At 42.5% G+C, this 21016-nt stretch overlaps 1 protein-coding gene across 2 annotated transcripts in view; it reads right to left on the bottom strand.

Annotated features, from left to right (window-relative positions):
- LOC124544984 (flocculation protein FLO11) overlaps positions 1-1842 on the bottom strand; it is an 81723-nt gene extending 79881 nt beyond the window's left edge. Inside the window, exon 1 of one of the 2 annotated variants that reach the window (XM_047123736.1) lies at positions 1566-1842. In XM_047123736.1, coding sequence (XP_046979692.1) covers positions 1566-1621 — 56 coding nt within the window. In that variant the 5' untranslated portion in view covers positions 1622-1842. Of the gene's footprint in view, positions 1-482; positions 571-1565 lie in introns of those variants that run through there. The other variant, XM_047123735.1, reaches the window with a different exon arrangement.
- Positions 1843-21016: the final 19174 nt, after the last annotated feature.

Genomic DNA, 21016 nt, shown 5'->3' on the forward strand with positions numbered 1-21016 from the left:
GTCGAACGCATTAATTTACAGTTGATATTACGTTACAAAATGAAACACAGTTTATTAAATCAAAGTTCCTGATGCACCTGAGAATAAAGAGTAATTTACGTTACGTAACCAGTAATGCGACACCCTATTTCATGCCCTAAAACTAACTCGTAAAAAGCAGACTTTTTGTGAGAAAAATTAATTGTACAAAAGAAATCAGTACGAGCGTACTCCCTACATTTTTCCGTATACGTTGTTCTACGACATACTGCTACACAATTCCAACATTTTTATGGTATTGATTAGCGTATTACCTGAGAAACCGACCCCGTCGTAAGCGATTAAATGTTATATGCCGCGCCGCGAAGGATGGGATACGGTCATTCAATTAAAATTGTCTTTTGTTGTCTACTCCTAGCCTAACAAATCCACATTAATGTAGAAGCGTTTTCCCTCTATGCACTATAAAAAGGAAAAAAAAAGTAGAATGGGGTACGAAATACCTAGGACATTTCTGCGGACAATACGTCCATGCAGTGAAAAATAATTTTTTAAGCTTCATTCTTACTCGTACCACAGGACAGATGATGTGCAGAACACTAAGACCTAACAAACAGTGGAGATTTCCGAACACAATTTCAGGACGGAATGAGGCAACGCGTCACTTACGTCATGCAGCACGTGATGTACGCAAAAAAGTATGAAGACATAACAACATAACGTAAAACATGTGCAAAGAAAAAAAAGCTACGTCGAGCATTGTATGCAACAACGGGATCTTATATTACGTTATTAATATTTAATAACACAATGCTATTCTTAAAAAAAAAAAAATAATAAATCTCTTACTTACAGTATGTCGTCGGAAGACTAAAGGTTACTTTTAACCTAACAGCTTGTACAAGAAGATAAATTAGCGTAGTGACACGTAAACAGGTTAATACATTCTATAGTCTGGACTTAACGTTATGGATGAAACAACTATTAAGACCGTGCAGCTTACTTGGCTTCTCAGTTATTAATCAAGATTGCATAATAATTGATGGAAGCCTATTAGGGAGCTATTTTCATGTTAACGCCCTGCGTTGTCACTATACACCCTATGGAGCGATGACGTCACAACGCCCTAGTATGGCCACATAAGCAGTTACAATCTCGACATTTTGAACATAATGAACACAAAACAAAATCCGTTACCCTCATATTTAAAAATTACCTATTTTGTGAATATACTTGACATGCAACAAAAGAAGCATTAATGGTATATGCCCTGCACCAAAGCATCTTCTAAATTCTTACTAGCATACTGTATAAAATGACGACAAACTTAAAACAATATTTTAAGCCATTATTTTAAAATAGTGTACCATGAACCACTCATGCAATGAAGATCAATGACCCCACAAAATCCGTATATATCACCGACAGCTTAACTTCGTTCTTAATTAGCACAAAATTTCGATTACTTGGCTAAGGGTCTACACAATTATTAACAACACTCTCGAAGAATGGAAATTAAAATTAAATGGAAGGATAATATATTTCTTTTAATCGTTCCGTTAATTTGGGAACGTAGAAATGCAAACCTTTCTTCTTCATCCTTTATATTTGATGCCTGGGTTAATGCACTTTCGTGAGCCATTTTGCAACACAAAGTTTTTTTGTAGGGAGTCTGATTTGTTATTTAGATGCGTAAGTAAAAATATATATCACTGATCGTGAATTTACATCACTTAATAATTAAAGGAAGAAATGTTAGCTGTGAAAATAAAGACTACGCTTATTATCGTGGCCATCTTCCTTTCTCAGCCTTCTTTTTCGTGTAAGCGGAGAAACCCAAGCAACGTATTTAACTGTTTCACGTCTTGCACACGAATGGCGGCTGTTGGCTTGCGCAGGGACTGATACGTAAGCTCCTGCTCTCCCATTCGTCGCTGCGACAACACGGTTGAAGCTAAAACCTGGAGCGTCACTGCGGGTCAGAACGGAACTACTGGCGCCCAATTCAAAAGTTTAGATGCTACTTAACTGCATTTTACAAACGCAACGTACAGACTGCGCTGTTAAGAGCATAATAAATTGGAACAATTCCGTACCCGTTCGTCGAAGCACCTATAAAATTAACATGGATTGGGTATCAGAATATAATTCCAAGCTTTTATATACTTTCAGCTATATTTGTGAGATGAAGAGCGCCACGTTTTGGAACAACAATGATATTCTACTATCGTCCAATAGAAATGGACTCCGTCTTATTACGTTAGTATACGGACTAGTAGCTACAGGAGATTTAATATGTCGTTTCCTTATCTTTTTTGTAAGTTATTCCATTGATATCGAGGTCATTGCAGACAGTCATATAAGTTCGTAGTGTTGTACAATATCACATTCATTTTGTTTCATCAGTTACTTTTCATTTCAGAATACATAATGCGAGGCAACATACGCGAAAGAAATATACGGGTAATAAATTTTAAGTGAAAGAAAGAAGAAAGCCGCCATTCTTAATAACCGCCGTAGTAACTTGCATTTTCGTTTACATGCTGTAGGTTATTTGTGAAGCTTCAGTCCAGGGCAGAAGCTGTTTGAAAAGAATGCTATAACTCTCTTTTACATCATTTCTTTCCCAGTAACAACGCCAGTGGCGATACGATTCCATGTGCATACAGCTGATCTCCAATCGAAATTTTGTCCCACTTAATATCGTGTTTACTGTCTCATACGACAGTCGTGAAAAATTAAAAAAAAATTATCAGTATTCATACCCTTTGTTGTGGATCTGTTTTCTCTAGAATGAATCAGGTTTGGCATGTCTTGACATTTGCTTGTTTTTTTCTAATTTTGTTTTTGCTGCTTGTACTCTTGAAATATACTTTCAAACGATGTTCCAGAAATTTTGTCACAAGGCCTTCATTCTGGTTCCAACCACTGGAGATAATTAACTATATCTTCCATACTTTATGAGCTGTATAATTAACTGTACAAATCTGTGATGTATGTGAGAAGCGTAAAGATCTGAACAGCAACTGCGTAGAAATTGGTTTTTCAGTGGTGACGATGGGGGACGTGGGGTGAAGGGGTTCGAGGAAAAGGCAATAAAATCTATTTACGGATTGCTGGAGGGAGGGAGGCAAGTAAACCTAGTCACACAGTACGTCTAATTAGACGTGTTTAAGCAAAACCTTTACGCAAAAATGTATATAAATAATGTGGGATGATGTTCAAGCTGCCAGAGCCATGTTGTTCTACAGAGAGGAACAACTCATTAATATTAAAAATCGGAAATACAGGCCCAGTATTAAAGGCCCTGCTTCTTGAAAACAATTTCGTTCTTTTAATTTTGAAAATGACATCACGTACCTGAAAAGACATCAGTTCTTCTTTGTTCTGAGACCACTTACGAACAAGCGTTCAGATTTACTGTGAAGCTTAATATCAAATGGCCAGAGATAAACATCTTATCATTATTATTATTTTAAAAACATTGAGCATCGCATCTTAATGGAAAAAAGAAAATCGATTTTTTTCTTGTTTGAAGAATAAGTAAGCTTTTATTTAGTTTCTTTTTAAACTATAAATATTTTATACGCAATTTCCAAACGTAGCTTTCCTTTCCACGGTTCGGAAAAAGAATTCTTTCATATATCCACTGAAGCCCAGTTTTGAAAATTAAGGAGTAAGTGTTATTGTTGATATCAAGCAAATTTAAGGTCGTCTTTATATGCTAAATGACTTCTCAGAGGATGATGACGTTACTGGAACTATTGTTATCAGAATGATTAGGCGAATAACTTCTTAAACCAATTCTTTAACCCTACGCGTACACAAAAGAGCTCTTTTCCAATGGGGGCAGCAATAAGTTCTTTTCCAACAGGGGATTCATTTCATGGTTGTAAACCAGCTGTAATGATTCGCAGCTTTTTGAACTGTGCATGAAGCCTGTACGGTACAGGTTAAAGTTGCTGTTTGTGTATTTCGAGCAACTCTTGGAAACGTTATGTAGATGGAGGATTTATTTGGGAGATCGTAAAAAATATGTCTTCAAGTTGGGATAGTCGCATAAGGTTCTTTAGGCTGAACCTTCGATGAGTATCATTCAGAAGGAGATCAAGAATTTGAGACACATCTTTCTTAAATCTTCGTTTTTGTGACATTTCTTCCGGAACGGACGACGTTTCTGTGTGTTTCAGTCTCTGCTTTCAGAACATCTACATAGCGTTTCACTCTGGTTGCATTCAAATCTCGATTCTGTAGAAATGTGGCCAGTTCGTCACATAGTTCAAACACTTCGAAAACTAATGCCATAAAAAAATATTGTCAAAGTTTTTGAGCCGCTTCGAGAGGCCCTACAGGACTGGCCGTCTTTCGCTCTATGCGTGAACGTCGGTCACTGTTTAGTGGACTTCTTTTCTTGAAATGGATCAAAGAGTTTACCGTTACAGCTCTTGGAGTCTTTAGCATCAGCCGTTGAACTTTCGGATCTGGATTCGTCTTGTTGACACCAGATGGCAGAAAAACCTCTGAGAACAAGTTTTTCCTTCTTGCATATTCTAAAATTATAGTCGAAACGTCTTTCGTAGTTACCAAGACAGTGCACAGTTGATCACAGCCACTTGAAACTTACGTAATACAAGAGCTAAATAGTTCTTTGGCTGGTCTTGAAAGGATTTAGATATTGAGAAGACTATCTACTTATACAGTGAGAATATACTTAATTCATTGGACAATAAATTGCGCACTACTGGTATATTTCTAATCTGTCAACGACATTTGACACTGTAAATCGCCATATTTCTTTAAGTAAAGTGGAATATTACGGTATAATAGGAAATGTTGCAAAATGGATCTAACCTGTAGCTTCGACAGAAAAGAAAAAGTGTCAGTGGAAGAGAGACGTATATTAAGCTACCAGGCACATGAAAGAGATACACTACTGGCTATTAAAATTGCTACACCACGGAAATGACGTGCTAAAGAAGCAAAATTCAACCGACAGGAAGAAGATGCTGTGATATGAAAAAGATTAGTTTTTCAGAGCATTCACACAAGGTTGGCGCCGGTGGCGACACCTACAACGTGCTGACAGGAAAGTTTCCAACCGATTTCTCATACACAAACAGCAGTTGACCGGCGTTGCCTGGTAAAACGTTGTTGTGATGCCTCGTGTTAAGGAGGAGAAATGCGTACCATCACGTTTCCGACTTTGATAAAGGTCAGATTGTAGCCTATTGCGGTTTATCGTGTCGCGACATTGTTGCTCGCGTTGGTCGTGAACAAATGACTGTTAGCAGAATACGGAATCGAAGTGTTCGGGAAGGTGATACGGAACGCTGTGCTGGATCCCAACGGCCTCGTATCACTAGCAGTCGAGATGACAGGCATCTTATCCGCATGGCTGTAACGGATCGTGCAGCCACGTCTCGATCCCTGAGTCAACAGATGGGGCCGTTTGCAAGACAACAACCATCTGCACGAACAGTTCTACGACGTTTGCAGCAGCATGGACTATCAGCTCGGCGACCATGGCTGCGGTTACACTTGACGCCGCATCACAGACAGGAGCGCCTGCGGTGGTGTACTCAACGACGAACTTGGGTGCACGAATGGCAAAACGTCATTTTTTCGGATGAATCAGGGTTCTGTTTACAGCATCATGATGGTAGCATCAGTGTTTGGCGACATTGCGGTGAACGCACATTGGAAGCGTGTATTCGTCATCGCCATACTGGTGTAGCACCCGGCGCGATGGTATGGGGTACCATTGGTAACACGTCTCGGTCACCTCTTGTTCGCATTTACGGCACTTTGAACAGTGGACGTTACATTTCAGATGTGTTACGACCCGTGGCTCTACCCTTCATTCAATCCCTGCGATGGCGCTGCAGTCCGGAACCGCGGGACTGCCACGGTCGTAGGTTCGAATCCTGCCTCGGGCATGGGTGTGTGTGATGTCCTTAGGTTAGTTAGGTTTAAGTAGTTCTAAGTTCTAGGGGACTTATGACCTAAGATGTTGAGTCCCATAGTGCTCAGAGCCATTTGAGCCAATCCCTGCGAAACGCTACATTTCAGCAGGATAATGCAGGACCGCATGTTACAGGTCCTGTACGGGCCTTTCTGGATACAGAAAATGTTCAACTGCTGCCCTGGCCAGCACATTCTCCAGATCTCCCACCTATTGAAAACGTCTGGTCAATGGTGGCCGAGCAACTGTCTCGTCACAATACGGCAGTCACTACTCTTGATGAACTGTGGTATTGTGTTGAAGCTGCATGGGCAGCTGTACCTATACACGTCATCCAAGCTCTGTTTGACTCAATGCCCAGGCGTATCAGGGCCGTTATTACGGCCACAGGTGGTTGTTCTGGGTACTGATTTCTCAGGATCTATGCACCAAAATTGCGTGAAAATGTAATCAAAATGGTTCAAATGGCTCTGAGCACTATGGGACTTAACTTCTGACGTCATCAATCCCCTAGAACTTAGAACTACTTAAACCTAACTAATCTAAGGACATCACACACGTCCATGCCCGAGACAGGATTCGAACCTGCGACTGTAGCCGTCGCGCGGTTCCAGACTGTAGCGCCTAGAACCGCTCGGCCACTCCGGCCGGCAAAATGTAATCACATGTCAGTTCTAGTATAATATGTTTGTCCAATGAATACCCGTCTATCATCTGCATTTCTTCTTGGTGTAGCATTTTTAATGGCCAGTAGTGTATGTTCGATGGCAGCATGTGCTCTTTTGTGCACTAGAAGGGCCTGTGACAATAGGAGTATGTACTGGATACACACCACTGTAATAAGATAATTGACAATTTATGGGACTATTATGGTATGGTTCGGATCCTGCCTCGGGCATGGATGTGTGTGATGTCCTTAGGTTAGTTAGGTTTAAGTAGTTCTAAGTTGTAGGGGATTGATGACCTCAGAAGTTAAGGTCCATAGTGCTCAGAACCATTTTTTATGGTATGGTAAATAAAGTAGAATAGAAGGTGGCTGCTAAGAAGCTTGGCGAGCTGTGGAGATTTGCCTGCTTAGACATAACAGCCGGAATTACACGCACAGCCACTGCTGGGATGGAGACCATGGTGGACATGCACCCATTACACCTTTGGTTACAATGGAGACAGCGACAAAGGCATATAGGTTAAAACTGGAAATCTTTAGGATACCAAAAATCCCACACAAATATAGTGCATGCGGTAAATATAGGAATGGCCGGGGAAATGCTCTCTGACTGTACAGTATCTTCCACCTGCTTCGATAAATCTTCCACGATAAAAATTGGAACTAGGGAGCAGAGGAAGAACAAACCACATACCTTGCAGGACACAGTCTTGTTTACTGACGCGTCGAAAACAGACAAGGCTGCTGCGGCAGTGGTGGCTCTGGCTCTGAGCACTATGCGACTTAACTTCCGAGGTCATCAGTCGCTTAGAACTTAGAACTAATTAAACCTAACTAACCTAAGGACATCACACACATCCATGCCCGAGGCAGGATTCGAACCTGCGACCGTAGCGGTCACCCGGTTCCAGACTGTAGCGCCTAGAACCGCACGGCCACTCCGGCCTGCGGCAGTGGTATACAAGGTACGGCCTATACTAGAGAGAACAGTCTCTGTAGGGATTTGGCCATGGTATTCCAAGTAGTAACATCTGTTATCTGATTATGTGGGAAAGAGAATCTGCACATGTGCTACAAGGATCGTGACAACTATGTTCATTCAGACAGCCAAGCAGCTCTGAAATTTGTATCAACACCTGCAACGAGATCAAGGATCGTGGCAGAATGCTGTGAAGTTCTTGTGAATCTAGAGGGGTGAGGGCAGGAGACCAACAGGGTAAACCTGCTGCCGATCCCTGATCACTCAGTACTTAATGGCTATGAACAAGCTCTTCGATTGGCCAGGACAGATGCGACGATTCCATTTCTTGGACCAGAACCTGTCCTAACGATTACTGAGGCGATGGTAAGATAAAACTGGATTAGGAGGCGACACGCAGAATATTTGACTTAGATCCAAAAACAAAAACATGGTAAGCTAATGATAAAGAAGCTATGTTTCAAGAGACGTTCTGTAATCCTGGGTTTGAAAAGGGAGACAGACTGAACTCATGGTAGGACTAATCACAGGCCATGGAAACTTTAATCAACGCCTACACACGATGGGTGTAGAGAAAGAAGCCCCTAAACGCAGACTGTGTCATGAGAGGGATGGAAGTATACCACAAACACAGAATATTCAGGTAATTAATTCCTGAAGAAATGTCTAATAAAGAACTAATAAAGGGTCTCCTTCTACTCAAGTTAGAACCACTGTTCTTTTGTCTCACAGTGCAAATCAATCAGTCAGGCTATCTAGCGTCATCCAGCTGGAAATTAGCTGTATGTAGTGTCCCACAACGTTCTATCTTAGGACCCTCACTTTTTATTCTGTAGCCTATATATCAATGAGCTGTTACCAGCAACAGTACCAGATTCCAAGTTTGTTTTGTTTGAAGATGAAACATACACTGCAACAAATAGCAAAAGTGTAGTTTTAGAAATATCGGTTAAGGAAATTTTTATGGACATTAAAATGCTGTGTAGGAAATTCTCTGCCACTAAACTTTGAAAAAAATAAATAAATAGGGAAAGATTATACATTATATACAGTTTAGATTTTGTAAGAGGTTTCCAGCCAGTATATGCCTAAAATATGAGGACAAGCATACACAAGAAGAAGACAGTGCTAAATTCTTCAGATTACAGCTTGATGTTAAATTCAAGTGGGAGGCACCTATTACAGAACTGTTATGCACCTAATCTATTTTCAAATCGAATGTGGTCAGACACACGTGACTCAAAGACAAAGAAGCTAACATACTTTGCTTAGTTTCATTCCATAATGTCGTACAGAACTTATCATGCCAAGCTAAAAAACATGAAACAACAGTTATTTGTGGTGTGAAAGCAAGAACATCCTCCAGAGGCTTGTTTAGTGAACTAAAGAATGTAGCTATAGCTGCACCATATATTTAAGTGGGTTAGCCAGCCGAGAATGAGGACAGGTAAACATCGTGCGACACATCACATCCAGTGAGTACTCTTTCCAGAACACCTTGCAGACATTGAGAAACGTTGCTGGGTCTCGGTAGCATGCAGCCGTGTTATCAATATGTGCTTGTGATATGATGGGCCACAGCTGACTAGCAGTAGAATAGCGGGGTGGGTTTTGGCCTACATAACGATCTTATCACATCTGGTCTCAGCTTACAGTCCAATGTCAGGTTATACACTTGGATTCCTTGATATCACCCCCCTCTCCCCCCCCCCCCCTCAACCCTGGCACTCAGGGAACCACCTGGAATTGATCAAGGACACCCAGGGGAGCCCACAGGCATTCCTCATCTGCCATCTCACCCTTTCCAACCCTCATCTCTGGACCAATGAGGATCAGGCATCCCTCCACACCTTCATCTCTAGCAACTTTGACACTTGAGTCAGTGGAATCATTCTGGAGCAATGTTTACAAATGCAGAGTTGGCAGATGCCCATTTGATGTATGGATTAGCACGGGGCAATAGCCGTGGCGCGGTACGTTTGTATCGAGACAGATTTCCAGAACGAAGGTGTCCCGACAGGAAGACGTTCGAAGCAATTGCTTCCGGATGCCGTGAAGAGTACAGGGTGCAGCCAAATGCGGGCGGTGGCTCATGTCGGTACCAATGACGTGCGTCGCTTTGGATCGGGGTAGATTCTGTCTGGTTTTGGGCGGCTAGCGGAAATGGTAAAGACTGCCAGTCTTGCTTCCGAGATTAAGGCGGAGCTCACCATCTGCAGCATCGTCGATAGAGCAGTCTGTGGTCCTTTGGTGCAGAGTCGAGTGGAGGGTCTGAATCAGAGGCTCAGACGGTTCTCTGACCGTGTACGCTGCAGATTCCTTGACTTGCGCCATCGGGTGGTGGGTTTCCGGGTTCCGCTTAATAGGTCAGGAGTCCACTACACACAGGAGGCGGCTACACGTGTAGCGGGGGCTGTGTGGAAGGGACTGGAGGGTTTTTTAGGTTAGAGGGTCTGAGGGAACCACAGAAGGGGCGTCTGTCTAAAAGTGGACAGGTAAAACACAGTAAGGTAATTGTAGAAACGATTGGTATTGTAGTTGTAAACTGTCGTAGCTGTGTTGGGAAAGAACTAGAGCTCCAAGCCCTAATAGAAAGCACTGAAGCTCAAATAGTTGTAGGTACAGAGAGCTGCCTCAAGCCGGAAATAAGTTCAGCCGAAATTTTTTCAATTGATCTAACAGAGTTCAGAAAGGATAGATTAAATACAGTCGGTGGTGGAGTATTTATTGCTGTCAGAGGTAGTTTGCCTTGTAGCGAAATTCATGTGCAATAGTATGGGTAGAGGTTATACCTGACAATCGGACTAAACTATTAATTGGATCGTTTTACCGACCCGCCGACTCAGAAGATATAGTTGCTGAACAGTTCAAAGAAAAATTGAGTCTCATTTCAAATAAGTACCCTGCTCATACAATTATAGTCGGTGCTGACTTCAATACACTCTCGATATGCTGGAAAAATTATACGTTTGAAGCCGGCGGCAGGCATAAAACATCATCCGAAATTGTACTGAATGCTTTCTCAGAAAATTATTTTGAACAATTTGTTCATGAGCCCACTCGAAGCGTAAATGGCTGCGAAAACATAAAAAATAATCCTGGACAAATAGTGAGTGTTGTGGCGAATACAAGGATTAGCGACCACACGGCAGTTGCTGCTAGGCTGAATACCGTGACACCTACAAAAAAAAGAAACGCAAAGTATATCTATTTAAAAAATCTGATAAAAATGCTCTTAACGCCTTTTTAAGAGACAATCTTCACTCCTTCCGATCTGATCATGTAAATGTAGAAAAGTTGTGGATTGTTTTCAAAGAGATAGTATCAACAGCAATTGAGAGGTATATACCACATAAATTAATAGTGATGGTACTGATCCCCCATGGTACACAAAACGGGTCAGATTGTTGTTGCAGAAGCAACGAAAAAAGCGTACCAAATTTAAAAGAACGCAAAATCCCCGAGATTGGCAAAGTCTTACAGAAGTTCGAAATATAACACGTACTTCAATGCGAGATGCTTTTAATAATTTCCACAACGAAATTCTGTCTCGAAATCTGGCTGAAAACCCAAAGAGATTCTGGTCACACATAAAGCACACCAGTGGCAAGACGCAATCAATGCCTTCGCTGCGCGATAACAACGGTGATGTCACTGATGACACTGCCACTCAAGCAGAGCTATTAAACACGGTTTTCCGATACTCCTTCACCAAAGAAGACGAAGTAAATATTCCTGAATTCCAATAAAGAACAACTGCGAAGGTGAGAAACATAGAATTAGATATCCTTGGAGTAACAAAGCAGCTTTAATCAATAAAGGCAAGGTCTCCGGTTCAGATTATACAATCTGTCAGGTTCCTCTCAGAGTATGCTGATAAAATAGCTCCATATTTAGCAATTATGTACAACAACTCGCTCACAGAAAGATCCGTACCTAAGGACTGGAAAATTGCTGAAGTCACACCAATATCCAAAACGGGAAGTAGGAGTAATCCGCTGAATTACAGGCCTATATCACTAACGTCGATTTGCAGTAGGGTTTTAGAACATACACTGTATTAGAATATTATGAAGTACCCCGAAGAAAACGATTTATTGACATATAATCAGCTCGGATTCAGAAAATATCGTTCTCGTGAAACACAACTAGTTCTTTATACTCATGAAGTAGTAAGTACTATCGACAGCGGATGTCAAATTGATTCCATATTTTTAGATTTCCAGAAGGCTTTCGACACCGTTCCTCACAAGCGTCTTCTAACCAAACTGAGTGCCTACGGAGTATCGCCTCACTTGTGCGACTGGATTCGTGACTTACTGTCAGAAAGGTCACAGTTCGTAGTAATAGACGGAAAGTCATCGAGTAAAACAGAAGTAATATCCGGCGTTCCCCAATGAAATGTTATAGGCCCTCTATTGTTCCTGATCTGTATTAACGACATAGGAGACAATCTGAGTAGCCGTTTTAGATTGTTTGCAGATGATGCTGTCATTTACCGTCTTGTAAAGTCATCAGATGATCAAAACGAATTGCAAAATAATTTAGATAAGATATCTGTGTGGTGCGAAAAGTGGCAATTGACCTTGAATAAAGAAAAGTGTGAAGTTATTCACATGAGTACTAAAAGAAATCATCTAAATTTCGATTACGCGAAAAGTCACACAAATCTGAGGGCTGTAAATTCAACTAAATACTTAGGGATTACAATTACAAATAACCTAAACTGGAACGCTCACATAGATAATGTTGTGGGGAGAGCAAACCAAAGACTGCGATTCATTGGCAGAACACGTAGAAGTTGCAACAGGTCTACCAAAGAGACTGCTTACACTACGCTTGTCCGCCCTATTCTGGAGTATTTCTGCGCAATGTGGGATCCGCATCAGGTGGGACTGACGGATGACATCGAAAAAGTGCAAAGAAGGGCAGCTCGTTTTGTATTATCGCGTAATAGGGGAGATGGTGTCACAGACATGATACGTGAATTGGAGTGGCAATCATTAAAACGGAGGTGTTTTTCGTTGCGACGGGATCTTCTCATGAAATTTCGATCACCAGTTTTCTCCTCCGATTGCGAAAACATTCTGTTGGCACCCACCTACATAGGGAGAAATGATCATCACGATAAAATAAGAGAAATCAGGACTCGCACAGAAAAATTTAAGTGCTCGTTTTTCCGGCACGCCGTTCGAGAGTGGGACGGTAGAGAGACAGCATGAAGGTGGTTCATAGAACCCTCTTCCAGGCACTTTACTGTGAATAGCAGAGTTATCACGTAGGTGTAGATGAAGGTCCATGACGACTGTGAGCTGGTCCAGGACATGGCCAAGCAGGGATCATCAGTCCATACTACAGCAGTGTCTGTAGGCTTGGTGAATATAATGTGGATGAATGGGGCTGGGCGATGAAAGCATCATCATCTTTTCGGATCGTGTAGTAGTTGCAAGCAGGTTTCCGAAGCTGCACACGTTCATGAAATCTGAAACAGAAGAAGAAGAAGAAGTAGAAATTAGTCATCAGATTATTAGCAGCTGTAATGAGCACATGCAAAAATATGAGAAAAACAAAAAGCAATCATCATACCTGTAAGGATCTCAAGAGTCAAATCAGGGTCACACATCAGTTCCTCATTAGCCATCATACCCACTATCGTGTTGCATCTCTGCTGATTCTGTCGATGCTGTTGATGTTGCTGCTAGCACGTCTTAGGCTGGAATGAGATCTTGAGCTGAAGTGACTCACATCTACAGCCGAAGACCACAACCCCTTACTTAGACACATCAAAAAAGTTTTGCATCACCTCGGTTCCGAGCGTTCCGGAACCTATATAGGAAATTAGAATAGAGATCAATATAAACATCGAAACTTCCTGGCGCATTAAAACTGTGTGCCCGACCGAGACTCGAACTCATCCTGGAATAGAAACATCATTTCCGTCCTTTTTATTGCTCATGAAAACCACAGATTGCATGTTGTACCACCATACAGCGAGGCCTTCAGAGGTGCTGGTCAAGATTGCTGTATGCATCAGTACCTCTAATACACACTAGCACGTCCATTTGCATTGATGCATGCCTGTATTTGTCGTGGTGTACTATCCACAAGTTCATCAAGGCACTGTTGGTCCAGATTGTCCCACTCCTCAACAGCGATTCGCCGTAGATCCCACCGAGTGGTTGGTGGGTCATGTGGTCCATAAACAGCCAATTTGAATCTATCCCAGGCATGTCCGATAGGGTTCGTGGCCGTATAACATCGTGGCCGCTCAAGTCGAGCGATGTCGTTATCCCAAAGGAAGTCATTCACAAGATGTGCACGATGGGGTGCGAATTGTCTTCCACGAAGACGAATGCCTCGCCAATATGTTGTTGATATGGTTGTACCATCAGTCAGAGGATGGCATTCAAGTATCGTACAGCCATTACGGCGCCTTCCATGACCACCAGTGATGCCACCCCGAAACAGCAGGGAACCTCCACCTTGCTGTACTCGCTGGACAGTATGTCTAAGGCGTTCTGCCTGACCGGACTGCCTCCAAACATGTCTCCGACAGTTGACTGGTTGAAGCCGTATGCGACACTCATTGGTGAAGAGAACGTGATGCCAATCCTGAGCGGTCCATTCGGCACCTTGTTGGGCTCATCTGTACCGTGCTGCATGCTGTCATAGTTGCAAAGATGGACCTCGCCATGAACGTCGGAAGTTGCCCATCATGCAGCTTATTGCACACAGTTTGAGTCGTAACACGACGTCCTGTGGCTGTACGAAAAACATTATTAACGTTATTCAACATGGTCGCGTTGCTGTCAGGGTTCCTTAGAGCCACAATCCGTATGTAGTGGTCATCCACTGCAGTAGTAGCCCTTGGGCGAGCTGAGCAAGTCATGTCACCGACAGTTCTGTCCCTCTGTATCTCATTCATGTCCGAACAACATCACTTTGGTTCACTCCAAGACGCCTGGACACTTCCCTTGTTGAGAGGCGTTCTTGGCAGAAAGTAACAACACGGTCGCGAGCGAACTGCAGTATTGACCGCCTAGGTGTGTTTGAACTACAGACAACACGAGCCATGTACCTCCTTCCTGGTGGAATGACTGGAACTGATCAGCTGTCGGACCCTCTCTGTCTAATAGGCACTGCTCATGCATGGTTGCTTACATCTTTAGGCGGACTTGGTGACTTCTCTGAGCTGTCAAAGGGACAGTGTGATACAATATCCACAGTCAACGTCTATCTTCAGGAGTTCTGGGAACCGGGGTGATGCCAAACTGCTCCCAGGAGTGTTTCAAGTAGCATTCAGCTGCAAAACAGCCATGACATATCACACAGCAGTGTAGTGAGGAGGAGAGACAAAACAGCAGCTGGGCTGACAGCATCTCTGGAGTCCCCTCTCTCCCAGTGTACATTAATTTTGTTCCAAAGTACGTCAATGCATATGTATCAAAAGCAGTAAATTTACCACAACCGATATTGTGGGAGAGAACAATCAAAAAATGGTTAAATGTCCAATAAATGGTTTTTAGACAGACTATGACCAGTAGTAGTATAAGTTGTTAATCTCTATTGCAGTCTCTCTTTCAACCTTTAGCGCAGATCTGTCTGTCAATCTGGAGTATAATGGTGCTGTGGTTTTAATGGATCTCTCTTGTAGCTTGCATCTTTCTAGGAAAGTGTCCAAGAGTTCTGACACTTTAACCTAGCACTTACGCAAAAAAAAAAAAAAAAAAAAAAAAAAAAAAAAAAAAAAAAAAATTGGCTGCTCTCTAAATATGAGGTTTGGAACTTTAATAGTGGCAACTATTTATTTACAGCTCGTACAAAATAGATATATGTTTCGAAGTTATGCTGACCTTAAACTAGTCACCAGCATTATGTACAACCTTTTGCCTGCGATGTGGAAGTCGTAGGATACCCTTAGCAGTGCCAGTTGTGTTGACAGTTCGAGCAGTGCGGTCTATTGTCCGACGAATTTGTAGCAGTTCTGAAGCGAATGCTGTGAAGTGTTTCCTTCAGTTTAGAAATCGAGTAGAACTTACGAGGGCTTAAGTCAGGGGAGTGGAGAGGGTGGTATAGCACTTAGCAGCCCCATCAGTCAAATAAATCAGAAATAGCTTCCACAGTACGTGCATGAGCATTATCCTGCAAAATGATGGTCAGGTCGTGCAGAAAATGTCATCACTTCTGTCTCTAAGCTGGTCGTAGTTGTGTTCCAAAAATGAACAGCATAGAGATGTCCTGTTTATGGAGTTAGTGGTAGCATGATGTGTAATTTCACATGTCAAGCACCACTGCTATGCGTTTGTCTCTTTCTTTGCAAGAGGCATTCTCCATTACCAACGATCGTTTTATCTAGGAGTGATGCGAGCATAGCATAATTTCTGAACCGAGATCAGATGTGTATAGTGGGGGCTATACACCTCTGGAAAGCTATATTGTACATGTATCGCAAGGGATCGATGTTTTAAGGAAGTAGTTTTTCATTTTACAGTTTATAACCATAGTTTATTGTAGAGAAACCTGCATGGAGAATATATATCATGCACTGGAAATATATTTCTTACATTAGGATAGTAACAGCATTGCATTAAATATGACTAATACAGATAGGTCAGAAACCACAACGATCCACCATTATAGCGTGTTTTAAGTGCAGAAGCTTGTAGCCTTAGGAGTGCATGTGTTTATGTTCTCTCTTACCAATACCTTCTTGGTAATGACCCAAGACACCAGAACAAGACATTATAATTGATAGCGCAGTTGGTTTACGTAAAATGCACCAACTCCGTCTATCTGGAGCTCCATCGTGCATAAAAACCAGGCGTTTCTTGTTTTTAATCGTTTGTTATATCATCACAATAGATTCATATCTACCATACACTGTTAAGAGGTGCTAACCGCCTTGACATCCGCGCATCTGGAGAAACCTTGTGCTCTTGGGTGGGTGTGGGACAGCAGTTACAGCCTCGGTTCGCACCGTTCTACACAGAACGTGGAAGGTAGCGGTCTACTTCTGGTCAGCTGCAGATTAAATTGGTGCCAGTGCTTTATCCTAAGAATGCGAGAATGCCCTGTGACTCCTATCCACATGAGAAAGATAGTACGTTATGCACTATGATCGAAGTGCTAGAGATATGTAGGCCGCTGTCTGGTATACTTTGGTGTGTCTGCTCCAGAATTAACAATGAATGAATATACCGCACGGTGATCTATTAACATTCACGATGGTACTCGCAAAGTAGTGGAGGAGCTGTTTAGCGATAGTACAGAAATTGGTATATATGCTGCTGCGTCATTGGTCGGTATTGAAGTAAGGAGAAAGTTGCTAAAATTGATCGCACTATCAGCTATGGTACTTGTTATTACTGTACATCGATGGTGTCTTTTCCATCCAAGCAGTCCACTGGTACACTGTTGATTACCACATAATGACTGACTGACATCGCTTGTTTGAGATGGAGGAAGAGTCTTGGTGGAGGAGGCAACACCTTCTGGGTATGGTTAACGCTGAAACAGTGATTGCGTGGATGGCAGCAATATGAGGAATCAATCAAACGGAACACAGTGTTATCAGTTATCCCATCGCTATGAATGACGAGTTTAAATGTAGATGTCGTCAGTCATCTTCGGACAGCAGTTTTGGAACGCTCCACAATGCCTCAAAACTCTTCCAGTTTCCTTATGTTGTGACTGTCTTTTATTTCAGTCAGCCAGTGTGTGGGTGTGTTGTGGGATCAGCAGCACCAACATGATTTACACCATGCGATGTCTAGTTTTATGGAGGAGCCAATGGATCAAAACTGGTTAATATCAGTTTAGAATCTGCCACAGGCGTTGAACTTGTGGCAGAAAAAAAAAGTATGGCAGTGTACAAAGTGTGTTACAGCAGAAAATGCGGTGTATCTAACAACGAAACAGGAACCCTCTCCTGCAATTGATGACATGTGGGAAATGGTTCTCGTACAGTACAGACAATGAAACTTTACACCGGTCTGTGCAAGCAACATCGATCACTGGCCATCTGCTCCAATGGATAAATACCAGTATATTTAATAGGATCGCCACAAATGGTTCAAATGGCTCTGAGCACTATGGGACTCAACTGCTGAGGTCATTAGTCCCCTAGAACTTAGAACTAGTTAAACCTAACTAACCTAAGGACATCACACACATCCATGCCCGAGGCAGGATTCGAACCTGCGACCGTTGCGGTCTCGCGGTTCCAGACTGCAGCGCCAGAACCGCGCGGCCACTTCGGCCGGCAGGATCGCCACATATGCTCGATGCTGGCACGTAGATGGTATTCGTTTTTGATGTATCAGAAGAGAGAGGTGCATTAAAAATCTGTCATATGAAGTTAGCGGAGTTTTTATAGTTCATAGTTTTTCTCCGTTGGATGGTACACAATAACGGAGATAGAATGTTTGGGTGATAGACATTAATGGACCCTGAGGGACGCGGATCTGCTTCAGACTGCAGTACCTGGATGGTGTTGATTCTTCCTAATTTTCCCAATAAGAAACACCACCATAACTGTTCGTACTGTCTTTTATACTACGTCATGTCGCAAGAGCAGGCTTTGTTTGGCGCTGACCTCACACATCGTACATAGGTGGCGGAGCTACGACAACATGTTCCCATTTCCACTGAGTGGTCAAAACACGGTCCTATAGCATTAACTCAGCTCACTCTGTCTCTACACAGGTTGTAGAATATGGTAGATACAGCTCTCTCCGACATCTGGATAAAATTGATCTCGCTATCAACTGCGGTGGGTATTACACACATCAATCCATATCATTGGTGTTTTACTCATTCCAACCGTGACTGGGTATGCTGATGATTACCAAATAATGATTGATTGACACCATTGAGCTGAGATGGAGGAAGCCTTGATGGAATACTGTACATTTGTTACTTGTCGCTGTGGAGCATGGGATTAAATATAGAAGTTATCACCTCCAAACAGCTGTTTGGTAGCGTTCCTCAATGATACAGACTATTTCTGTTTCCTTATGCTGCGATGGCCTTCACTTGTTTTTATTTTTGTTTCACCAATAAGGTGACAGTACCTCTTTGTTTGTACTGCCCCACGCATGTTGTGAACAGCACCTTCTGGCGATGGTCAACACTGGACCAGTAATCATGTACATGACTACAAAATGAAGGAAGAATAATTTCAAAATGGAACACCGAGACATCCGCTAACCTGTCGATGGGGAAGATGAGATTAACTGTACGGGTCATCATCTTCAAATAACTGTTGGAAGCACTCTACAATACCACAAACTTTTCCAGTTTCCATATGTTGCGATGTCTTCCACATTTTTGTCAAAGGGAGATATCGCCTCTGTGTTTTATTTCCACCAGGCTGTGTTGTGGTAGCTGCATAGTTTATGCTATGCGATGTTCAGCTTTCTGGGAGAGCCAGAGGATCGAAGTGTGTTAATGTTGGTTGAGCAGCAGCTGACACGGATGGTAGAAGAAACAAAGTGTATGGCTGTGTACACTGACTGGGTGTGTTACAACCGGTAAAACAATGCATTAAACTGCTTATGATGGAACAATACGGGAACCCTCTCATGTGATTGATAGTCTGTTGGATATGATCCTCCTACAGTTCAGGTGATGAAACTTTACGTCAGTCTGTGGAGGTGGCTTCGATAACGAACCACCTGCTCCAATGAACCAATACCTGTATATGTAATAGGATCGCCATATATGGTCAATGCTGGAAAGCAGTCTGTTTTTGTTTCATGAGTCCAAATTGCAGACAGCATTTCTATCCGAAAGCGTAATGCTATCAGCGACTCGTGTGTGTGCCTGTAGACTCAAGACCGCTTTTTATGCAGGATGATGGTGACATAGTCGCTACGATCATGTTTTTAACAATGCAGTCCTTACGCGAAATCTATGGTGTGGGCTGTAGAATCCCTCTGCGATCAGCTTCAAATGTCGTTCTTAATAGTGCTCCTCGAAAAGAACATTGGCTTCCCTCCACAGATTCCTATTTGACCTACCTTGTGGGTGTAATCCGACTACTGAAAAAAAAATTACCCACTATGCAAACTGACTCTCACGATCAATTTAATTACTTAGCCTATCAAATTGGTATCAATGACGGGCCAGCTGGTGGGTGGAGGAGATGTCTGGGGCACTACGGAATGATTCTTGACAGATTTTTCTTTTCGTTCGCTGTGGCGATATCTTTTAACGGAATTTCAATCTCCCACCTACACAGGGCGAGATAGGCCCTCATGATCTGTTTGGTAAACGCTAGTGTAACATGGCATCACATTGGTAAAAGGGGACCTGTCATAGTGTACAAAACAGCTACGTTCTCTTGAATTGTAGCTTGTTGTTGTCGAACGTGAAATGAATGTGTTTTTTTTCCGAAATATGAGCCAGCGATGTGGAAGATTGTCTGAAATGTTTGTAATGCACATGTGCATGACAGTTTATTTACAGACACTGAACATGAGAGACGCTCTCAGGTCGTGTAATTTGTTCAACAAGCTGAAAGAAATTGCTTAATTAGATATTTTTTCTTTGGAGTTCAAATTCTCGCTTTTTCTTTACTCCGATGACTGTTTCGAGACGACGAGAGCATTCTGCGGTGATAGGTAATTTTCACAGCAAAATAGTCGAAGTCTTTTTTTCTTTCTCCTGATTTTACACATGATGGACATTTCTCTGCTGGTTATTTGTGATCGGTGGTGGTGGACTTCATTGGACGTCACAAAATAATGAGATGCACATTGTACCCAGCAGTCAAACGTAAAAACTACACCGATTTTTCTCATAAAACTAAGAGAAAATGGATTTCTCCTATTTTAGTGGAAAGAGGACGTTTATTATGGTTGCGATTGTGTTTTTCTTTTTTAATAGTTGCTTTGTTATAGGAGTAGTGTTGATGTTAAGTAGTCCAGCGCAGAACGGCGGGCGAGTTCCCCAACAGACCGAGTCTCTCTCTCGGTTGGGATAACAGTCATTTATCACGGTTCTGAGGGATGCCGGCGTGAGGCTTTCTGTTTCGCAAGCCGCTAACTATTGAAGTAGCCACCTGGAGCATTCTCCGGATGGGCTGGGTTATTCTACTAAATTTCTCTTTTGTGTTATCTAGGACCGTGGCCTCAAGGCACGTCGCGTATCGCGAGTGACCCCGGAAGACGCAAAGGGGGTGGCAGTGGGGGCGTGTCTGCTGTCGGTGACTCTCTCTGCCCATGGGGCGGTCATTGGGCGCTCTGTCACTATATGTTAGACAAACAAGATGCACTTGAGGCGGCCATCCTCTTATCTCGTGTTGTTTATTTGAATATTCACGCTATTGCGTTGTTTATTTGACTATTCACACCATTGTGTTGGTGCAGGAGCATCGCCTTAAGGCAGTGGCCAGATGGTGGAAATAAAAGTGCTGCGGACCATCTGG

Source organism: Schistocerca americana, chromosome 8, assembly GCF_021461395.2.
Source record: "Schistocerca americana isolate TAMUIC-IGC-003095 chromosome 8, iqSchAmer2.1, whole genome shotgun sequence".
NCBI classification, from domain to species: Eukaryota; Metazoa; Arthropoda; class Insecta; order Orthoptera; family Acrididae; genus Schistocerca; species Schistocerca americana.